Source organism: Panicum virgatum, chromosome 1K, assembly GCF_016808335.1.
Source record: "Panicum virgatum strain AP13 chromosome 1K, P.virgatum_v5, whole genome shotgun sequence".
In the NCBI taxonomy this organism is placed as follows: Eukaryota; Viridiplantae; Streptophyta; class Magnoliopsida; order Poales; family Poaceae; genus Panicum; species Panicum virgatum.
Window position 1 is genome coordinate 2489037 of NC_053136.1, and position 18795 is coordinate 2507831.

The 18795-nt window shown below is 50.4% G+C and overlaps 1 protein-coding gene across 1 annotated transcript; it reads left to right on the plus strand.

The window, feature by feature from the left end:
• Positions 1-10535: 10535 nt before the first annotated feature.
• Positions 10536-12115, plus strand: LOC120650935 (lysine histidine transporter 2-like). The gene has a single exon (XM_039928248.1). It carries the CDS (start codon positions 10661-10663, stop codon positions 12035-12037), a length of 1377 nt encoding a protein of 458 aa, XP_039784182.1. The 5' UTR covers positions 10536-10660; the 3' UTR covers positions 12038-12115.
• Positions 12116-18795: the final 6680 nt, after the last annotated feature.

Genomic DNA, 18795 nt, shown 5'->3' on the forward strand with positions numbered 1-18795 from the left:
TGTCATGCTTTACTTAGCAACTAGGTCAAGCCTATGCCAAAAGACAATCAGAAGCTTAAAGCACTCGTTTCCGTCATGCACAGCCTTGCCCGGGTTCTCACAAGTGCAAAGTGAGCCGTCCTGAAAGCTCGATCAGTGCGACAAGCAATCCCACCTGAATCTTTTCAATCCATTTCAAGAACAGTTCAAGCAATTTTATCAGATTTAGATCATTTCAAGTATGAATTGCTGAACGAAAAGCCACACTAGCATGAATAAGATAGCAAAGCATATCAACACGCCCTAACATGCTAGTAGCCAAGACAGGGTGATCATGTTTTCAGATTTTCAAATCAAAATAGCTTAACTCAGATGATGTTATATACACAGTGGAGCAAGCTATACATGATCAAGTTTATCAACTCACACTAGCAGGCACTAGAAGATCATAGCAATGTATACAAGAATGCTAGTGCAAGTGAGACAATGCAAAATGCAAACATGTACAATACATATGCACAATGCAACTACCAAACCTAAAAAACAAAGAGAAGCAAATAAAATCTACAAAGCTAACCAAAGAAAAGTCAACAATCAAAAGGGGTAGCAAACCCCAAGCTCCCCTCGCAAGCGAGCAAAGGTGTCCTGCTCTAGCGGTTTGGTGAGAATATCTGCAGTTTGCCTCTCTGAAAGGACATGGATCAGGTCTATGTGTCCTCTCTCATGGTTGTCTCGCAGGAAATGGAATCGGATGTCTATGTGCTTGGTTCTGGAGTGTAGGACAGGGTTTTTTGCAATGCTAATGGCTGACATGTTGTCTACAAAGATAGGAACCCTACCGAAACTGAAGCTATAATCCTGCAAGGTTTGTTTCATCCAAAATATCTGGGAGCAGCAGCTAGCAGCGGCAACATACTCAGCTTCTGTGGAAGAAAGCGCTACGCTAGCCTGTTTGCGAGAGGACCAAGACACCAAAGATGTACCGAGAAATTGACAAGTGCCGGATGTCGACTTGCGATCCAACCGACACCCACCGAAATCGGCATAAAAAAAGCCCACCAAAACTAGAGAAGAATCCGCAGAATACCAAAGACCAAATTCAGGGGTGAATTTCAAATACCTGAAGATGCGTTTCACCACCTACCTATGGGAGGTGCGCGGTGAAGCCTGATACCGCGCACAGAGGCAGACGCCGAACTGGATGCCCGGTCGTGTCGCCGTCAGGTATAGGAGAGAGCCGATCATGCTCCTGTACTCCTTCTGGTCCACCGCCTCGCCGTCCAAGTCCTCATCAAGCGCCGTAGATGTGTTGATCGGAGTCGGCTGAGGAGACAAGTCACTCATGTCGAATTTCCGCAGCAAGTCTCTAGTGTACTTGGCTTGATGGACAAAAGTGCTCTGAGGAGTTTGCTTGATCTGCAGCCCGAGGAAGAACTGCAACTCACCCATCATGCTCATCTCGAACTCCCTGGACATCTTCTCAGAAAACTTGGAGACAAGAGCGTGAGAAGAGCCACCAAAGATAATATCATCCACGTTTATCTGAACTAAAAGAAAATCAGTGCCAGATCGCATGAGGAACAAAGTCTTATCCACACATCCCATTTTAAAACCCTGAGGCAGCAAAAAGGTTTTCAATCTATCATACCAAGCTCTAGGTGTCTGTTTCAAACCGTAAAGAGTTTTCTGAAGTTTATAAACACGGTTTGGAAACTTGGGATTTTCGAAACCAGGGGGTTGCTTCACATAAACCTCTTCTTCAATAAAACCATTTAAGAAGGCAGATTTGACATCCATTTGGAAAACCTTAAAACCCTTGGAAGCAGCAAATGCAAGAAAGATTCGAATAGCTTCCAAACGAGCAACAGGGGCAAAAGTTTCCTCAAAATCAATACCCTCTTTTTGGCAAAACCCCTGGGCAACAAGACGAGCCTTGTTTCTAACAACCAAACCATCCTCACCCTGCTTGTTTTTGAAAACCCACTTCGTTTCGATGGGATTACAAGCAGGTGGAGGCTCGACTAAAACCCAAACTTGGTTTCTTTCAAAATTTTCAAGTTCCTCATGCATGGCATTGACCCAATTAGAATCAGAAAGAGCGTGTCCAATATCCTTGGGCTCAAAAGAGGCAACAAATGCTGAATGAGCAAAGCCAGCGATACTTGTTACCTTGGACCTGGTGACTCGCTCGTTGAGATCACCTAGCATCTGTTGAGGTGGATGGCTGCGCTGAATGTGCCGCGGTGCTTCCCGTGTCGAAGTCGCCTCCTCCTCAACCAAAGCTGGTGCCTCCTCAAGTGCAGCTGGTGAAGCCTGGGTCACCTCCTCGAACAGCCCCCGTGAAGTAGACGTAGTCGGATCGGGGCCGTCGTCATCGTCCGAGCTCGTAGCAGAGATAGCTGGGTCCACAGCACGCGTGGTAGCCTCAGCATCGCCATCTGCAGCTTCTTCCTCCTCATCTTCAAAGATGGAGGTGCCGAGCTCATCATCTCCTGCAACTTCAAAGACAGAAGAATTGCACAGTGCAGTCTCGTCGAAAGTGACTTCACAAGTCTCTCTGACGATGTTAGTATCAATAATCAGCACACGGTACGCTCTAGAGTGAGAAGCATAACCGAGAAAAATACCGTCAGACGAGCGAGACTCAAACTTATCAAGATTTCCATCTTTTAGCACAAAGCACCGGCAACCGAAAACTCTGAGATGGTCAACACGGGGCTGGCGTCCAAACCGCAACTCATAAGAAGTCTTGTGCATGAAAGCACGCAAGAAAATGCGGTTGGACACGTAACAAGCGGTGTTAACCGCCTCAGCCCAGTATTTGCGAGGAGTCCTATGCTCATCGAGCATCGTCCTCGCCATCTCAACCAGCGTCCGATTCTTCCGCTCTACAACTCCATTCTGTTGTGGAGTGTAGGGAGAAGAATACTGATGTTCAAGCCCTTGATCACTGCAAAAAGCGTCAAAACGAGCGTTTTCGAATTCTGTGCCATTGTCACTGCGGATCGCTCGCATGGCCTGGGGTAGCTCGTTTTTCAACCTCAAGATCAAGTCTCGAACAAATTCAAAAGCCTCATCCTTGGTTCTCATGAAAAAGACCCAAAAATAGCGAGAAAAGTCGTCCACAATCACAAGCACGTACCACTTCCCACCAACAGACATCACCCTGGAAGGACCGACAGTGTCCATGTGTAGCAACTCTCCAGGGTGAGAGGTCATCACCTGATTAACAGGCGGATGTGAAGCGGCAATCATCTTACCGTGACGACAAGGATGGCAAACAAGGTTCTTCTCAAACTTCAATTTGGGCAATCCTCGGATCAGGCCAAGTGAGCTCAGTCTCGTCAACAAATCAAAGCTCAAATGTCCTAGTCTCCTATGCCACTTCCATAAATCAGAAGAAGGACCAGCCATCAAGCAATGAGAAGGGCCAAAAGGAGTTCCAGAGAAGTCAACCAAGAAAACTCGATCGCGAGGTGTAATCCGGCAAACCAAATCTCCCCTGGTATCCAAAACACGCGAACAGCCCTCCTTAAAGCGAACCTCAAACCCCTCATCAAGAAGTTGCGAGACAGAGTGCAAATTAAAACCAAGATTCGAAACCAAAGCAACCTCTCTCAGGATAAAGCGATCAGAAACTCGAACAGCGCCAAGTCCACGTACCTTTCCTCTTCCATTATCCCCGAACATAATGTACTCCTTTGAGCGCATCGGGGTGAGGCTGGAGAACCATTTGTCATTTCCGGTCATGTGGCGCGAACAACCGGAGTCCATGATCCACCTGTTCTCCAAGCCTCCGACCTGCACATCAGTAGTGAGACAAAGGGTGAGCAAATATCTCAACACTGGAGTTAGCAAAGTGAGAAGCAAACCAGTGTCGAGCCATTTGCTCTACAGAAGGGTTAGCAAAACCAGACAAAGCGTATCCCCCGTCCCGTCTACCGCGTGACTGACGATCACCACCGCGAGGAAAGCGTGGAGCCTCAAAACCTCCTCCAAAGCCTCGGTCTCGTGGTCCATAGCCGTACTGAAAACGACTAGGAGCATGGCCGGCAAAGCGACCACCTGCTGGAGCACGGTAACCACCACCGTCTCCCTGACCTCCACCTACACGGCGTGCCCTAGCATCTCGCCTATCACCACGCCAAGAAGGACCATGCACTCGAGCAGAGTACATGTCCGCGTTCCGTCTCTCCTGCTCTCTCCTCACAGCCCGCTTCCTCCTGAAGCAAAACTCCTCCAGGTGACCTTCCCTGTCACAGAACTCGCAGTGGTACCTCACCTCACGCTTGGGAGGTGGAGGCCTAGCCTGCGGACGGGGAGGAGCGGCCCTCTTCTTCTGGGCAACCTGGGTTGTGGCAGCAGGGAGCGTGTCGACGGGGTTCCTCAGCGCATTGGGCTTTGGAACCCAAACCTGTTTCTGCGGAGGTGCTTTCGGTGGTTCTTTAAGCACACCATCCGCGGGGTCAACAAGCGAAGGCTGCGTGCTCGTGCTAGCAGTGTTTCCAGCAGCCTTGCCAATCTTACCATACAACCTGTCAAAGTCTGACTTCGTGTATGTGTAACCGACCCCAAACCCATCACCACGCTTGAACTGCTTAATCATCATGCCCAACTGCGGCTCACTGCTAGAAACCCAACTCAGAATCGCCCTAAGATAGGTATTCTCATTCTCCAGGTTGGCTTTCTCTACCGCAAGACTATCTAAATCAGCAATCAAACCAGGGCAAACAGAGCAGTCAATAGGTGGGCTAGACTCTACGGCCTTAGTCTTTCCAAAAGACTTGATCAAAGCGTTCTTCTCCTCTATCTCCAACCTAAGCGTGGGACAAAGCTTACATGCGCCAAGCAAAACTGGCCTAGACTTCATCTCCTCTAGCTCGCACACAACAGTAGCAAACTTAGACTGCAACGAAGCTAGATCAGACTTAAAGATAGGACACTCCTCGCATTCAAGCGCATCGCTAACAATAGGAGCATCCTTAACCAATTCTAGTTCATGCTTGGCCTTAGCGAGCTCATGAGACACGTCAGCAAGCGAAATCTTAGCAACATCTAAGTTCGCGACGTTCTCATCATGCTTGGCACGGAAAGCAACTAGATTGTTCATGTGAGATATGCAGCCTGCGCACTCATCCTCACTAGACTTCTCCCTAGCACAAGCCAGCTTAGCCCTAAGCTTTCTATGCTCTCTAGCTGCTTCCTTAATCAGCCTCTTCTGGTTGTCGAGAGCGGCGTACAACTCCCTAACCTCTGTATCAAGCAGGTCGATCGTGGAGTTTACCTCTGAATCGCTCTCGAATCCAGGAGAAGAGCCGGAGTGCGTCGGTGTAGCATGTCCACCCGAAGACGCACGAGCACCATCGGCTTCGCCCGCCATGGTGCAGAAGCTCTTGCATCGACCGGCCGCCAAGCAAAGGCCGATGAAGCCGGTGGCTTCCTTGTCCCGCTTCTTCTTCTTGTCGTCGTCATCGGAGGTCGGTGAAGAAGAGCGGTCGGTATCGGAGCTCTTGTCGAGGTCGCTGAGCTGCGCCAGGAAGGCCTTCTCCCGCTTCTTGGCCTTGTACTGGAAGCGCTTCTTGAGCGACTCCTTGTCGAAGTGTCCTCCCCGGTCACGACTGCGGTGCTTGTGGCGCCGACGCTCTTTGTTGGAGCCTCCCTCGTCGCGGTCGCGGTGGCGGTAGTAGTCGAAGGAGTTGTTCTGGCCACCGCCGGACTTCTTGGGGCAATCGGCGATGAAGTGGTTCAGGTCGCCGCAGTTGTAGCACCCGGGGTTCTTCTTCCTCTGCTTGTTGTGGTAGACGCGCTGGAACTTGCTGATGAGAAGGCACAAGTCGTCGTCGCCCAGCGTCTCCAGCTGCTCATCTGAAACAGAAGGCAAAGAGGCAAGAGAAAAGCCAAGAGCAGAGTTAGCGTTAGAGCTCGAGCCACCTGGGCCAGTCACAAGAGCGACGCTCTTGGAAGGAGGGGCACCATTGAGCTTGGCTCGTGTCTGGTTATCCACCTCCGTGGCCTTGAGCTTGCTGAAAAGCTCGTTCACGGTCAGAGTCTCATAGCCTGCAGACTCAATGATCGTGTTCACCTTGAGATCCCACACAGAGCGGTCAAGTGCGTAGAGCAACTTGAGAGTCTTCTCGTGCTCTGTGTACTCAAGGGCACCAGCAGATCTGTTCGCATTGACCTTGTTCACAATCGACTGAAAACGACTGAACATCATGTCAATGCTCTCACCCGGCTCCTGTGTGAAGTTCTCGTACTCACGCCGGTGAGTCTCGAACAGTCTAGCCTTCACCTGAGGTGTACCCTCGTGGTAGTTCTCAAGGCACGTCCAAATCCTGTGGGCTTCCTGAAAACCCTGGACGCGTGAGAACTCCGCACGAGAAACGCCAACGAACAAGGCATTGACAGCTTTGGCGTTAGCCTCGTATTGGGTCACCTGAAGAGGCGTGGTCCGAACAGCCAGCACCACGTAAAGCTGGTTCGTGGTAATCTCCCAGACATCGGCTCCCATGCTCTGCAGGAAGGCTCTCATGCGAACCTTCCAGTAGGCATAGTCCTCGCCGGAAAACACTGGGATCTTACCAAGACTCGCCATGGTCGCCGAGTGGTTTTCGAACCGGTTAAGGTACTGAAAACCTCAACCAAGCTCTGATACCAATTGTGGGACCGAAGCCGGCGACCAGAGGGGGGGTGAATGAGAGCCGATCAAAATTTTCTTCCGAAATTCAAACCGTCGGCCTATATCCCGAAAATCACCCAAGCCCTCAAGCGTTCTGGCCAAAGTTTAGAATAGCTATAAACAAGCTAAACCAACACAAAAGGCCTCGAACGAGCGAGCGAAACCACGAAGCAAATCGGAAGCGAATTGGGAAAACTGCAGAACTGGTCTGCCTAGACCGGTCTGACCGGTGCTCTGGACCGGTCTGACCGGTGCGCTGGACAGGTCTGACCGGTCGTGCCTACCGGTCTGACCAGTAGCACCCAGAAAACCCCCGAGAAATTGGATTCAAACGGTGAATCCTGAGCAAATGACCACGAAAACCGATGAAACTTGGGGGATTGCTTCGCCCCTACCCCGTTAGCATATCCCCAAAAGATCTCGTCCCAAAGATCAACGAATCGTGAGAATTATGGGGGAGATCAAAAGGGATTGGGGTTTTCTCAAACACTCAAGAACTCGAATTCGAACACGCCAGTGATTCTAGAGGGTTTAGGTCAGAGTTGGGAGAACAGGAATCACAGCAAAGAACTCGAGGCCTCCTCTCAATCAAGTGTGCCAAAAACGAAATCGAAAATCCATTGCACAAGGCACAAAACCAGGGGATTGAATCAAATTAAAAGCCCAGAGGGCACGAGGAGGATAGGGCCTCCTTTCCCAATCAAATCCCTTACAAGGTTTCAACAATCCATGGACAAAATCAACTCAAACGAGAGGAACAGAGGGAGGGAGACGTAGGGGCGGCGGCCTAGAGAAACAGAGAGTCCACGAACAGATTACAAAAGCCGCCATTAACCTAACACAGGTGAAGGGGTATTTATACCCGCGGGACCGGTCAGACCGGTGCGCTGGACCGGTCAGACCGGTTGGTTAGACCGGTCAGACCGGTACCAGGGACCGGTCAGACCGGTTGGCCTGCAGCACCCCCTGTACATGATCTCATCCGACGGCCGAGGTTCTTTCTTCGAAACGAAGTCTTCTCCGCGATGCCGCCGTCTTGATGAAGATCCAGTCCGCGGTTTTGGAGGGTCCGCGAAACCGGGGTAGATGGCCGGTTTTGAGAAAACCGCCAAAACCTCACGCGCGGGAAGATTCCCGCCTCCACGCCGTGGCCCTAGACGCCGTTCCCGCCTCGGCCTTCTGACGGCCCTAGACGCCGCCCGACGCCCGTCACCTCCTCGCCCGCAGCGAGGCCCTAGACGCCGTCGACGCCCGTCGCCTCCGTCAGTCCCGAGACCGACGCCCGTGCCTCCACGACTTGGCGTCTTCAACCGCCGTCCGCCTCCTTGGTTTTGTGGCGCAAACCAAGAAACCCGCCTTCCGTCGCCGCTTGCGCCCTCGATCCAGGAGTGGACGCCACAGCTACCGCCCGGTCCGAGCTCCGGTCCCGGCTGCCCTTCACCGCCGTCCACCGCACGGTCCATCGGCCACAGCACCTCCACGGCAGCTCCCCGTCGACACTCGACGCCCGTGTACCTGCAATCCAAAGGCCAAGCGCACGATCACACCGCACGGTTGACAATTCACTCATCACAAGCAGGATAGAGTACTCAACATTCTTCAGAGATATGGTAAGTTGCTGACGATTAATAATGATGACGCGCAAGGTAGAGATGGACCTTTGTTGGGTCCCAAATAAATAGAGCGACTACAAGCTCTGTGCATAAAGTTGTTGGTTGTTGGCATACACCATTCTGCGCGATGGTAGCTAGTAGCCTACATATACAGTGCACGGCTCGCATGTTCCGATTGTTATGCTTAGAGTTATTCTGGGAGTTTTGGGCTTGGGAGGTATATTGTGGAATAATATTGCCAGCAGAGTCCATAGTCTAATGGTACAACCTGTCTCATCCTAGGTTGAGTGCCTGCTTCATATTGATTGTGCTGGCTTCATCAACTTCATCTCTGAGTTTATCCCGTGGTTAGCTTGTATTTGCTTTGTCGCCGTCGACACGAGGTCGAAGGTGATGCTCAAGTTGTGGGCAGTTGCAATCCTCATCGCTCCATGTAGCGGCGATAAGAAGCATGTATCAAGATCGAACTGGGAAACAAAAATTGAAAGGCAATGATGTATCAATTTAATCTTTCGAAAATGATGTATCAATTTAGGCGAGCAGCACCTCGATCTGCAAGGGGCGCGGGGATGCTTGGACTAGGAAGTTGAGTATAGAACTGTGGAGAAAAACTGAAAAAGAATGACCGAACTGGACTGAAGAACTGAAAAAAAAAATCATCTTCACATTATGATCTGCAACTGCAAACGCAATATGTCCCTGTAGGTATCTCTAGGTACTGTGCTACAGAATGCATGTACCAATCAATCAGATCTGTTGCCTCTTGCCACCAGCACAATGCAAGTTAATTAAACGTTACTAGCTTTTTTTTAGAAAGAAGAAAATGTTTCTGCATTATTTCAAGCAACAATCACTGCACAGACTATCAGGGACGGAGCTGTTACAAGTAACGGCGACTAAACGATGAAACAAGTAAGATCAATCACAGCGGAGACACACGATTTTACGTGGAAAACCCCTCCAATGCGAAGGAGAAAAATCAATCACAGCGGAGACACACGATTTTACGTGGAAAACCCCTCCAATGCGAAGGAGAAAAACCACGGGCACCAGCCAGTAACACTTCTCACTATTATCAAGAGTTTTGGGTTACAACGCCGTATGACGGCTTACAAAAGAATGATGGAGTAAACCCTAATCGAAGGTATATATACTGAACCGGGGGGGGGGGGGGGGGGGGGCGGAGCCCCCCGCACCCCCCCCAAGCGTCCTCGGGGTGCGGCCTGATGGGCCGACTGACTTCAGCCTCCGCTTCGCTCCGGCCCTGCCCGTTGGCTTTACTCGGGCCTCCACTTCGCTACGCCAGAAGTCGGCCCGCCCAATATGAATTTGAAACATATCAAACAGGAGCTAGCGGACGGGCAAGCAGGGCTCAAGCCCTGCCTACCGATGCCATCCCTGTATAGCCCCACCTAAGCCCCACATTCTTTTTTATGCATAATTACATATATTAGAAGTCATACTAGAGTTAAATCGTCGTAGACTTTTGTTCAGCCCGGCCTAAATTTTTTCTTGACTTCGTCGCTGCAGTCTATATATATCAGTAGACACCACCAGTCCAGCACCACATACAGTGCTATATATACTCATAATCTCCCAGGGGTTTGGGCTTGGGAGGCATCGGGGCCGCGGCTGTTGCAGATTTCGTAGATATCGCTGCAGCTCACTACCTTGATCTCTAGGATCGTGCTGCTCATCGTGTCGTCATCCGGTCATGGCGCCTCACGACTTCACGAGCACACGCATTGATCTTCATCTAGGCTGTAGCTAGTAAGCACTGGACTATGAGATTGCAGGGTCAGTTGATGAACACATCAAGAGTACCTCGTGGCAGATTCAAGGAGTGATCGATGAAGAGCTCCCAAAGTAGTGAAGCTAAACAGGGCAGAGGCAATGCGTGTTGCCATGGGCCAATTAGTGGCAGCTGCAAACACTAGATCAGTAGGCTACTGTGCTATGATGGATCTGTTGTTTTTCGTTTTCCCCCTTATTAAAGATGGGAAAAAAATTCAGTTGTCGCGTGACTGTCTGTCTTCCATGGCGATTGCGATCGACCCCGTAGCAGTCGGATCGGGGCTCCAGGCTACGAGAACACGCCGGCACACGTCATCGATCAGTTCTTCAGCATCTCGGGCCGACTCGGACACGGGTAGCCCGTTGCTTTGTTTACGAATCCGATCCTAGGCTCCTAGCTGAGTCTCGTTTGTTCTTAAATATGGGCGCCACCCGCCTGCCTTCCCCAACAGATCGACGATCAACCGAAGGCGATCGATCGAACTAGCTAGGCACGCGCACGGCGATCCTCGTCGACGACACGTAGCCTCGGCGATCGACCGGCCGGCCGGCCGGCGACAGCTAGCTAGCGAAGAAGAAGGATTAACGAACGAAGATGGCGTCGCTGTCGGCGCCGGACCTGATGGAGGAGTACGTGGAGAAGGTGGAGGAGCGGAAGCAGGAGGAGCGGCGCCGGGACGCGAGCCTCGACGAGTGGCTCCCCATCACCTCCTCCCGCACCGCCAAGTGGTACTACTCGGCCTTCCACAACGTGGCGGCCATGGTGGGCGCCGGCGTGCTGGGCCTGCCCTTCGCCATGTCACAGCTCGGGTGGGGCGCCGGGACCGTGGCCATCGTCGGCTCCTTCGCCGTCACGCTCTACACGCTGTGGCAGATGGTGGAGATGCACGAGATGGTGCCCGGACGGCGCTTCGACCGCTACCACGAGCTCGGCCAGCACGCCTTCGGGGACCGCCTCGGGCTCTGGATCATCGTCCCGCAGCAGCTCGTCGTCGAGGTCGGCACCGACGTCGTCTACATGGTCACCGGCGGCCAGTCGCTCAAGAAGGCGCACGACCTCCTCTGCAATGGCCGGTGCAAGGACATCCGCCTCGCCTTCTGGATCATGATGTTCGCCGCCGCCCAGCTCCCGCTCTCGCAGCTCCCCAACTTCAACTCCATCTCCGCCGTCTCCGCGGCCGCCGCCGTCATGTCGCTCACCTACTCCATGATCGCCTTCTTCGCCTCCACCGCCAAGGGCGCCGCCGCTGGCGCCGGCGCCGGCGCCGACTACGCGCTCAGGGCGCCCACCGCGGCGGGCAAGGTGTTCGGCGTGCTCAACGCGCTGGGCGCCGTCGCCTTCGCCTACGCCGGCCACAACGTGGTGCTGGAGATCCAGGCCACTATCCCGTCCACCCCGGAGCGGCCGTCCAAGAAGCCCATGTGGCGCGGCGTGGTGGCGGCCTACGCCGTCGTCGCGCTCTGCTACTTCGCCGTCGCCTTCGCCGGCTACTACGCCTTCGGCAACGCGGTGGACCCCAACGTGCTCATCAGCCTGGAGAAGCCGCGGTGGCTCGTCGCGGCGGCGAATCTCATGGTGGCCGTGCACGTCGTCGGCAGCTACCAGGTGTTCGCCATGCCGGTGTTCGACATGATGGAGACGGTGCTGGTGAAGAAGCTCCGGTTCGCCCCGAGCACCGGGCTCCGGCTCGTCGCGCGCTCCGCCTACGTCCTGGCCACCATGTTCGTCGGCATGACCTTCCCCTTCTTCGACGGGCTGCTGGGCTTCTTCGGCGGGTTCGGCTTCGCGCCCACCACCTACTTCATCCCCTGCATCATCTGGATGATGCTCAAGAAGCCCAAGAAGTACGGCCTGACGTGGTTCATCAACGTCTTCTGCATCGTGATCGGGGTGCTCCTGATGCTCGCCTCCCCCATTGGAGGCATGCGGCAGATCATCCATGACGTCAAGAGCTTCAAGTTCTACTCTTAGTCTCAAGGGAAAGAGGAGGAAGCACAAAGTTGTTTTATTCAGTTTATTTATTTATTTATTCTAGTATTTTCTGGATCATCGAATGTACATAATATTTTCAATAGATACTGGAATAATAATGTGTAGTTAGGCTGCTGATAAATGTTGAAAACATATAGAAATAAACATGTACTCCCTCTGTTCCAAATTATAAGACATCCCAAGAATCTTGAAGAGTCAAAACAATCTCAAGTTTGGCCAAGATTATAGAGAGAAACATAAAAATTTATGATATCAAATTGATGTACTATGAAAATATAACTAATAAAGAATCTAATGGTACTTAGTTTATATAATAAATGTCATTATTCTATTATATAAATTTGGTCAAATATAAAAAATTTTGACTCTTCAAGATTGTTGGAATGTCTTATAATTTGGAACGGAGGGAGTATAGTCTAGACAGATTATTATCCAACTTATTATTGTTGTCTCCCAATATTTATCTAAACATAGAATTCTCTTGGAGAGGGAGTGCACATCATGTGCTGGGAGCATGGGAGAGTTAATTTGCAGCAGGGGTTGAGTGAGTGCAATAACTGACAGCACTGACACTTATCTTTTCCTTTTGATGAAAAACACGATGGGCAAGCCCATATCAAGAGTACTTTTGATGCTCCTTGACCCATCCTTAGATGACAATGTGTGAACATGTTACATGTAGCATGGAGCTATGATTCAGTTTAGGGCCTGTTTGGCAGGGCTCCGGCTCTTCCAAAAACAGCTCCGGCTCCGGCTCCTCAGATGGAGCGGCTTCTCTGGTGGAGTTGGAGCCGTTTTAGAAAATGTTTGGCAAAACAGCTTCACTTGTTAGATTGATGTGTAAGCCGCGTGAAGCCACGATTTCATGGCTTCACCTTGCCTGTGTAAGCCGCCGATGGCTTCAGGACCGGCTTTACACGTGAAGCCGGTTACAAAACAAACGTTTGAGAGGGCTTCACCTGGAGCCGCTCGTGAAGCCGCTCCAGAAGCCCTCCCAAACGGGCCCTTGTTCTCCAAGTTGAAAATGCATAGATCCCTGAACTGACAGTTGATGAACAGTTCAGTGTGTCATAGTCTTTGCTTGCTAATGCTGAATTATCAAGAGATCCTTCATGCACGTGATTGGGGACTGATGAGCTTAACTACATCTAGTTGTGAAAACTCAAAATTGCTAGAGACATTTCTGGTAGCTCGAGCCCGTTTATACGAAGTTCCGTTGTAATTCAGTTTGCTGGATCAGCTAGTATTGTTAACCAGGGCTGATCCGAAGGGCAAACAAAGCAGTAACACCAATCTGTAGCAGCTCCAACTGCAAACAAGACATTTTTTTCCTGTGAAAAAAAAACTTACTGCAATTATTCATAAGCCCAACTAAAGGGAAATGCCCCTGATTTTTCAGATATCCACCAACTCATGTATAAAAGGAAATGAATAGCTCAGATCTCACCCGTCCGAGTGCATTAGCTCATGGTAGTTAGGCCCACCATAATATCTTTGATGTGCTGCAGGTGTTCTTTCTCAAAACAGAGTGCGGCTAAGCGGCTTGCAGAGGAGAGCTTGGCAGGCTTCAGGTTCTTTTTTCTTTTGAATAATCGCAACAACCTAATTTCCCCTAGTTTTGAGAAGAAAAGGACAGCTATTTCAATCAAGTCAAATTACTTTGGACCGGCCCTTTTGACTTGACAGCCTTGTACATGTTGAGAGTTCTGCAGTAGAGGTTGAGTGAGAGCAATAACCGTCAACTCTTCTGAGACTTTAGAAAGAAGCCACAGCGCATAGTCTCTGAAAAAAGAAAAAAATAGCACAAAAGCTAAAGGACTCAAAACTGTTCAATACTTATGAAGGTAATACGAATAAATAGGACTCCAGCACTCTCCAAGATGCAGGCATCTCATTGTTTGTAAAAACTCGATGAATTAGGATTTCGAGGCATCGGAAATTTAGAATCCCCTTGCTTTTGAGAATACACTTCCTGCAGGCAACTGAGTAGTTTCATCCTTGGAAACATATTCTTCGAGTGTAGAAGAATTCCATCTCCAGTTTATCATCCTTGCGCTGATGGTTTAACAATGAATGGCTCTGCATACATTGAAGTGGATGAACATCTTCTATGTTTCCTATTATATTGGTACTTGGGTGCAAGTGCAAGTGGTTGGTGTATGCGAACCAATCGTTGTTGTAATATGAAAATTATATGGTTAACCCTTAAAATTGGAATGACTCGTGAACTTACACTGTCAGAGACAGATAGGGATTTGTCTCCAGGGTGTTTATGTAAGGGGGAACTGTACTGGTGTTCTTTTTTAATGATATCCCCATCCTTTCGCAAAAAAAAAAAGAGACAGACATGGATGTACACGCATTCAAAGCACCTAAGAAATAAACATAGTGTACTAGCTCTCAATACAGAACTATCAAGAGTACTCCACATTTACATAGAACTAGTCATGAAACTTACTCCATATTTAACTGCTTAGAGAAAAAGCTAGCATGAGATGCAAATGTACATCCATTCAATGATTCAAAGCAACCACAATAAAAACATAGCAGTAACTCTTCATTAGAGAGTGCCGAGATCCAATGTGAGTAGAAGGCCATGACCAATGTTCCAGTCAAAATATTTACATTACACATGTGCAATTGTTACTGTGAGTAGGGTAAAAACCCTGTAGTGACCTGGATGGTGCCTTATATATCTCCAGAAGTTGAATGTAGACACACACATGTTGGGGTAGTGCCATCGAATGCTATCTTGGCTTTATTTTGCATGCATGCTTTGCTCCATGCAAGTTTTGTTACGCAGTCCTGCTTACTGCTTAGTGGGTGGCTTAGGATGCATCAGGAACTCAGCATGCATTGTACACTTGTAAGGAACATGGCTCCATCTAGGCTATTGTTTGTGATTTTAGTGATTGAGTGACAACATAATCAATGAGACTAACGAATTTGTGAGATCACACTTGTAGGATTTTTAGGTCCCATGGAAGTGATTCAACACGTCTAATTCATCATCAAGACGCAATGTTCAATCTATCGTCGAGACGCCATGTCCAATCCACCATCAAGATAACAAGTCCAATCAGTCGTAGAGGATCCAAATGATCGCCGCGACGAATTGGACGAGAAGATGCAGAGTCAGCTACACCGGTTAAACCGATGCCCCACCATTAGTTTATCCGATGGTTGCCAGATACACTGACGCCCTTGCATCGGTGCATTTGGTCGTGCATAATGAGCCAAGTGAGAAAAACTCAGTAGCACCGGTTTAACCGACGGGTCACTTGGAGGCACCGGTGCAATCACCATACTATTGTCTAGAGACGATGTCAAGCGCACAGAAGCCAAGTCTTCAGCACCGGTTGAACCGACGGTGCATCGGAGTATAGCATCGGTGCAATGACGTCAGCAAGAAGAGAAGAGTGCAACGGCTATGTTTTTGGTCCAGTGTGACCGGTTCAACCGATGGCTAAGCATCGGTTTAACCGATGGGTACTGAGTCAGCAACAGATAGTGTGTCAGAAGCTCAACGGCTACTTAAGGTCTGAGAGAGACCGGTTAAACCGACGCTGCCCCATATAGAGGCATCGGTTCAACCGATGGTATGCTGATTTCAGCTAGCCGTTTGAACAACGGCTCTATGGACTTGTTGGGCTATATATATGCCTCACCCCAGGTCATTTGAGGTTGCTGGAGTTCCTAGAAGCCTCATACACATCCAAGAACACCTCCAAGCCATTCAAGAGCAAATAGATCAAATCCTTAAGCTTAGCACAAGCTTTGTAAGTGTTAGTGCTAGGATTAGCTCTTCAGAGAGTGTGAGAGCAAGGTGTTGTGCCTTGTGGCTGGTTCTAAAGTGAACCACACTTGTACTTCGGTGCGCCGGCCTCCTTGGAGCATTAGTGGCTCGCCGGCACGTCAACGACCCTCCGGCTTGGTGTGGAGCGGCGTCGACAATATTGTGCGGGGGACGGAGACCCCTCCTTCGTGGGCAAGCTCTCTTAGTGAAAAATGGGATTAAGGTGACCGTGATTGTGTTCACGGAAGAGACTTGATTACCGGAAAGCGATACTCTTCGTGAGTGCTTCAACAATGTGGATGTAGGGGCATCTTTGTGGCAATCCGAACCAGTGGATAAATCCTCGTGTCGAGAGTTTGCTTCCTCTCATCCCTTCTCTTTAAGTTTCCACACTTCATATTGCAACTTGTGTGCCTCTACTTTCTTAGTGTAGCATCTTGCTAGAATTGGCTATAGGTTACAAAACTTTTTTGGGGCGAGGGTTTCACATTAGAAGAACCGTAGTTGCACATCTAGACAGTATGCAATAGTTTAATTTTATGTGCAAACTAGTCGGAGTCATAGGTTAAAGTTTTTAGAGTGTCTAATTCACCCCCTCCCCTTTTAGGCTAGAGCACCCGATCACTTTCAACACTTCCCATAACCGAGGTGGAAACCTCACGGATGCTTCACATAGCGTGCTTTTCATTGTAGATTGCTTGCAGGAAGTAACTCTACATGTGCTAGCTTGGCAATGGAGTCTGCTCATCTTCTTGCAGAATCTCGCTAGGACACCAGGGATGGCCCAGCTTGCCGGCACATACCTGCGAAAATTAGTAGAGGTTTCTTTCAGCTCCACTTTAAATGTACATCCTCATCGACCTGTTTGTTAACCTGGGACAGATTATTGGAGGAAAACAATTAAAGCAGTGTCGGTACCCCAGGACTGGGGTACCCCCTCTTGCTATGTCTAGGCAAGAGTCTCGTAGTTATCCTTAACTACGCCCTGACGGCCGAGCAGCCGGGCCTCTGTGGTCCGGAGCCCTACTTTCCCGGCAAACGGCCCCGGACCCGCTCCTCGCTTGGGAAGGGTCCGGTGACGCCACGTGTCCCGGAGGAGGTAGTCCTCAGCCAAAACAGCTGGGAGCCCCGGACCTCCCAGGGAGTACCGGACCCCCGCCGAGTCCCGGACCCCCATATACTATCCGGACCCCTCAGCGGGGTGGAACCGACACCCCGCCTGGGGCTGGTCCGGAGCCGCCACGTGTCCACAAGTGCGGGCACGCGCGCGGGGCCGCGTGGCTTCCACTAGAAGACTCACCTACCTACCGCATTCAATGCGGTAGGCGGAAGTGCGCTCTGCCACAGCAGAGCCCGAGACGGCTTTTGCCAGGTAGCACTGTTGGTCGCGTGTTACCAAGGCACACAGTGTAGTCGCTGGCGCCGCCCACACCGCGTATGTCAGTCTACTATGCCAGTTGGGCACGACGGCTCGGCTTCGCCCATTATGACGCCTATATGGTAGCCTCGACAGACTACGCCGCATGCTACATTGCCGCAACGGGCGCCTCGCTGATGGGACAAATAAAGATTCCTTCGGTCAAGAGAGTCTACAGGGCGATGAAGCGTATCCAAGAAGAGATTCTCAACTGCTGTAGCTTCATGAAAGCTTTCTGCGCAGTATACTATACATCCACGTTAGACTCACCTGTCGGGGTCTGAACGCCTGTGTACGCGTCCCCTTGGTCTATAAAAGGGAGACACTCGATAGAGGAAGATCCATCTAAGGCCGGGCTGGGCAGAGGATAGACTCATTCATACCAAGAGCAATACACCTTGCAGTGGACGTAGGGTATTACGCTCCAGCGGCCCGAACCACTCTAAACACGAGTGTTCTTGTATTATTGCCCCCAAGCTAGATTGGCCTAATCGCTCAGCACTTTCCCGAGTACTTTCCCTCAGGGATTAGGTGGGTGCGTTCCGCCACCCGGCTGTGGGTACCCCCAAAAGCCCACGACATTTGGCGCCGTCTGTGGGGAAGGTGCAGGCGGAAGGCGCAGGCGTTGGCTAGATCTTCAGGCTTTTAAGGCTGAGCTCATCCTTTGCAACGTATTCGACGAGAAGATGAAGAGGGGCATGGCGTCACCAACGCCGCGTGCCATGGCGCCGAGATGACGATGCCCTCGGTGCGGCGGCGCACGGCAGCGGCGCCTGCTGTGCGTCTGTTATCGCCAGAATTTGACCAGGATTGGTAGGTCAAATGTCAGAAGAAGCCCACGGTAAAGGAGTCCACTTAGCCAGGCTTATATCATAAGTTTGGCCAAAGACAATGATAATTGGACACTCAAGGGTCAAGCTGAGATGGGGTCACGGGCCTAATCAATGTTGAAGCACAGTCTATTCGCGAGGCTGGTTCGGACTGCAGGAAGAGACCGCGCAAAAATGGACGCCCAGGCCACATACGGACTCCATTTTGGACGTTCTAGATATGCATGGAAAGCTAAGGAGATAAGCTTTCCAATACAACTGGAATCACGTCCAGATTCGCTCGGAGTTGACGGGAACTGCCGAAACAATAGGACGACCAGAATCTGCCACAATTATACGGCATGTTTCGGCTAATATTTGGAAGCTTCATGAATATCTGGGCCGGTGGAGGGAAGAGTCCAGATCATGTTATCTAATATTTGAGTCTTTATTGAGTTGTAATCTATCTCTAGTCTTCGTTTAGGAAAGAGTTTAGAGGTTGTCTTGCACGGCAAGAAGTCTCCGGACTATAAATATGTACCCTATGACATTTGTAAAAAAAGAGCGTCATCACGTCTCGCAAACAACAACTCTCGGCACATCGCCACCCCTAATCCTAGGGTTTCATCCAAGTAAGCGCCATGCTGCCCTGATCGCTTCTTGCGATCAGGGCAGTATTGTTCTTGCTTTTACCTTGGTATTACTCGTACTGAAG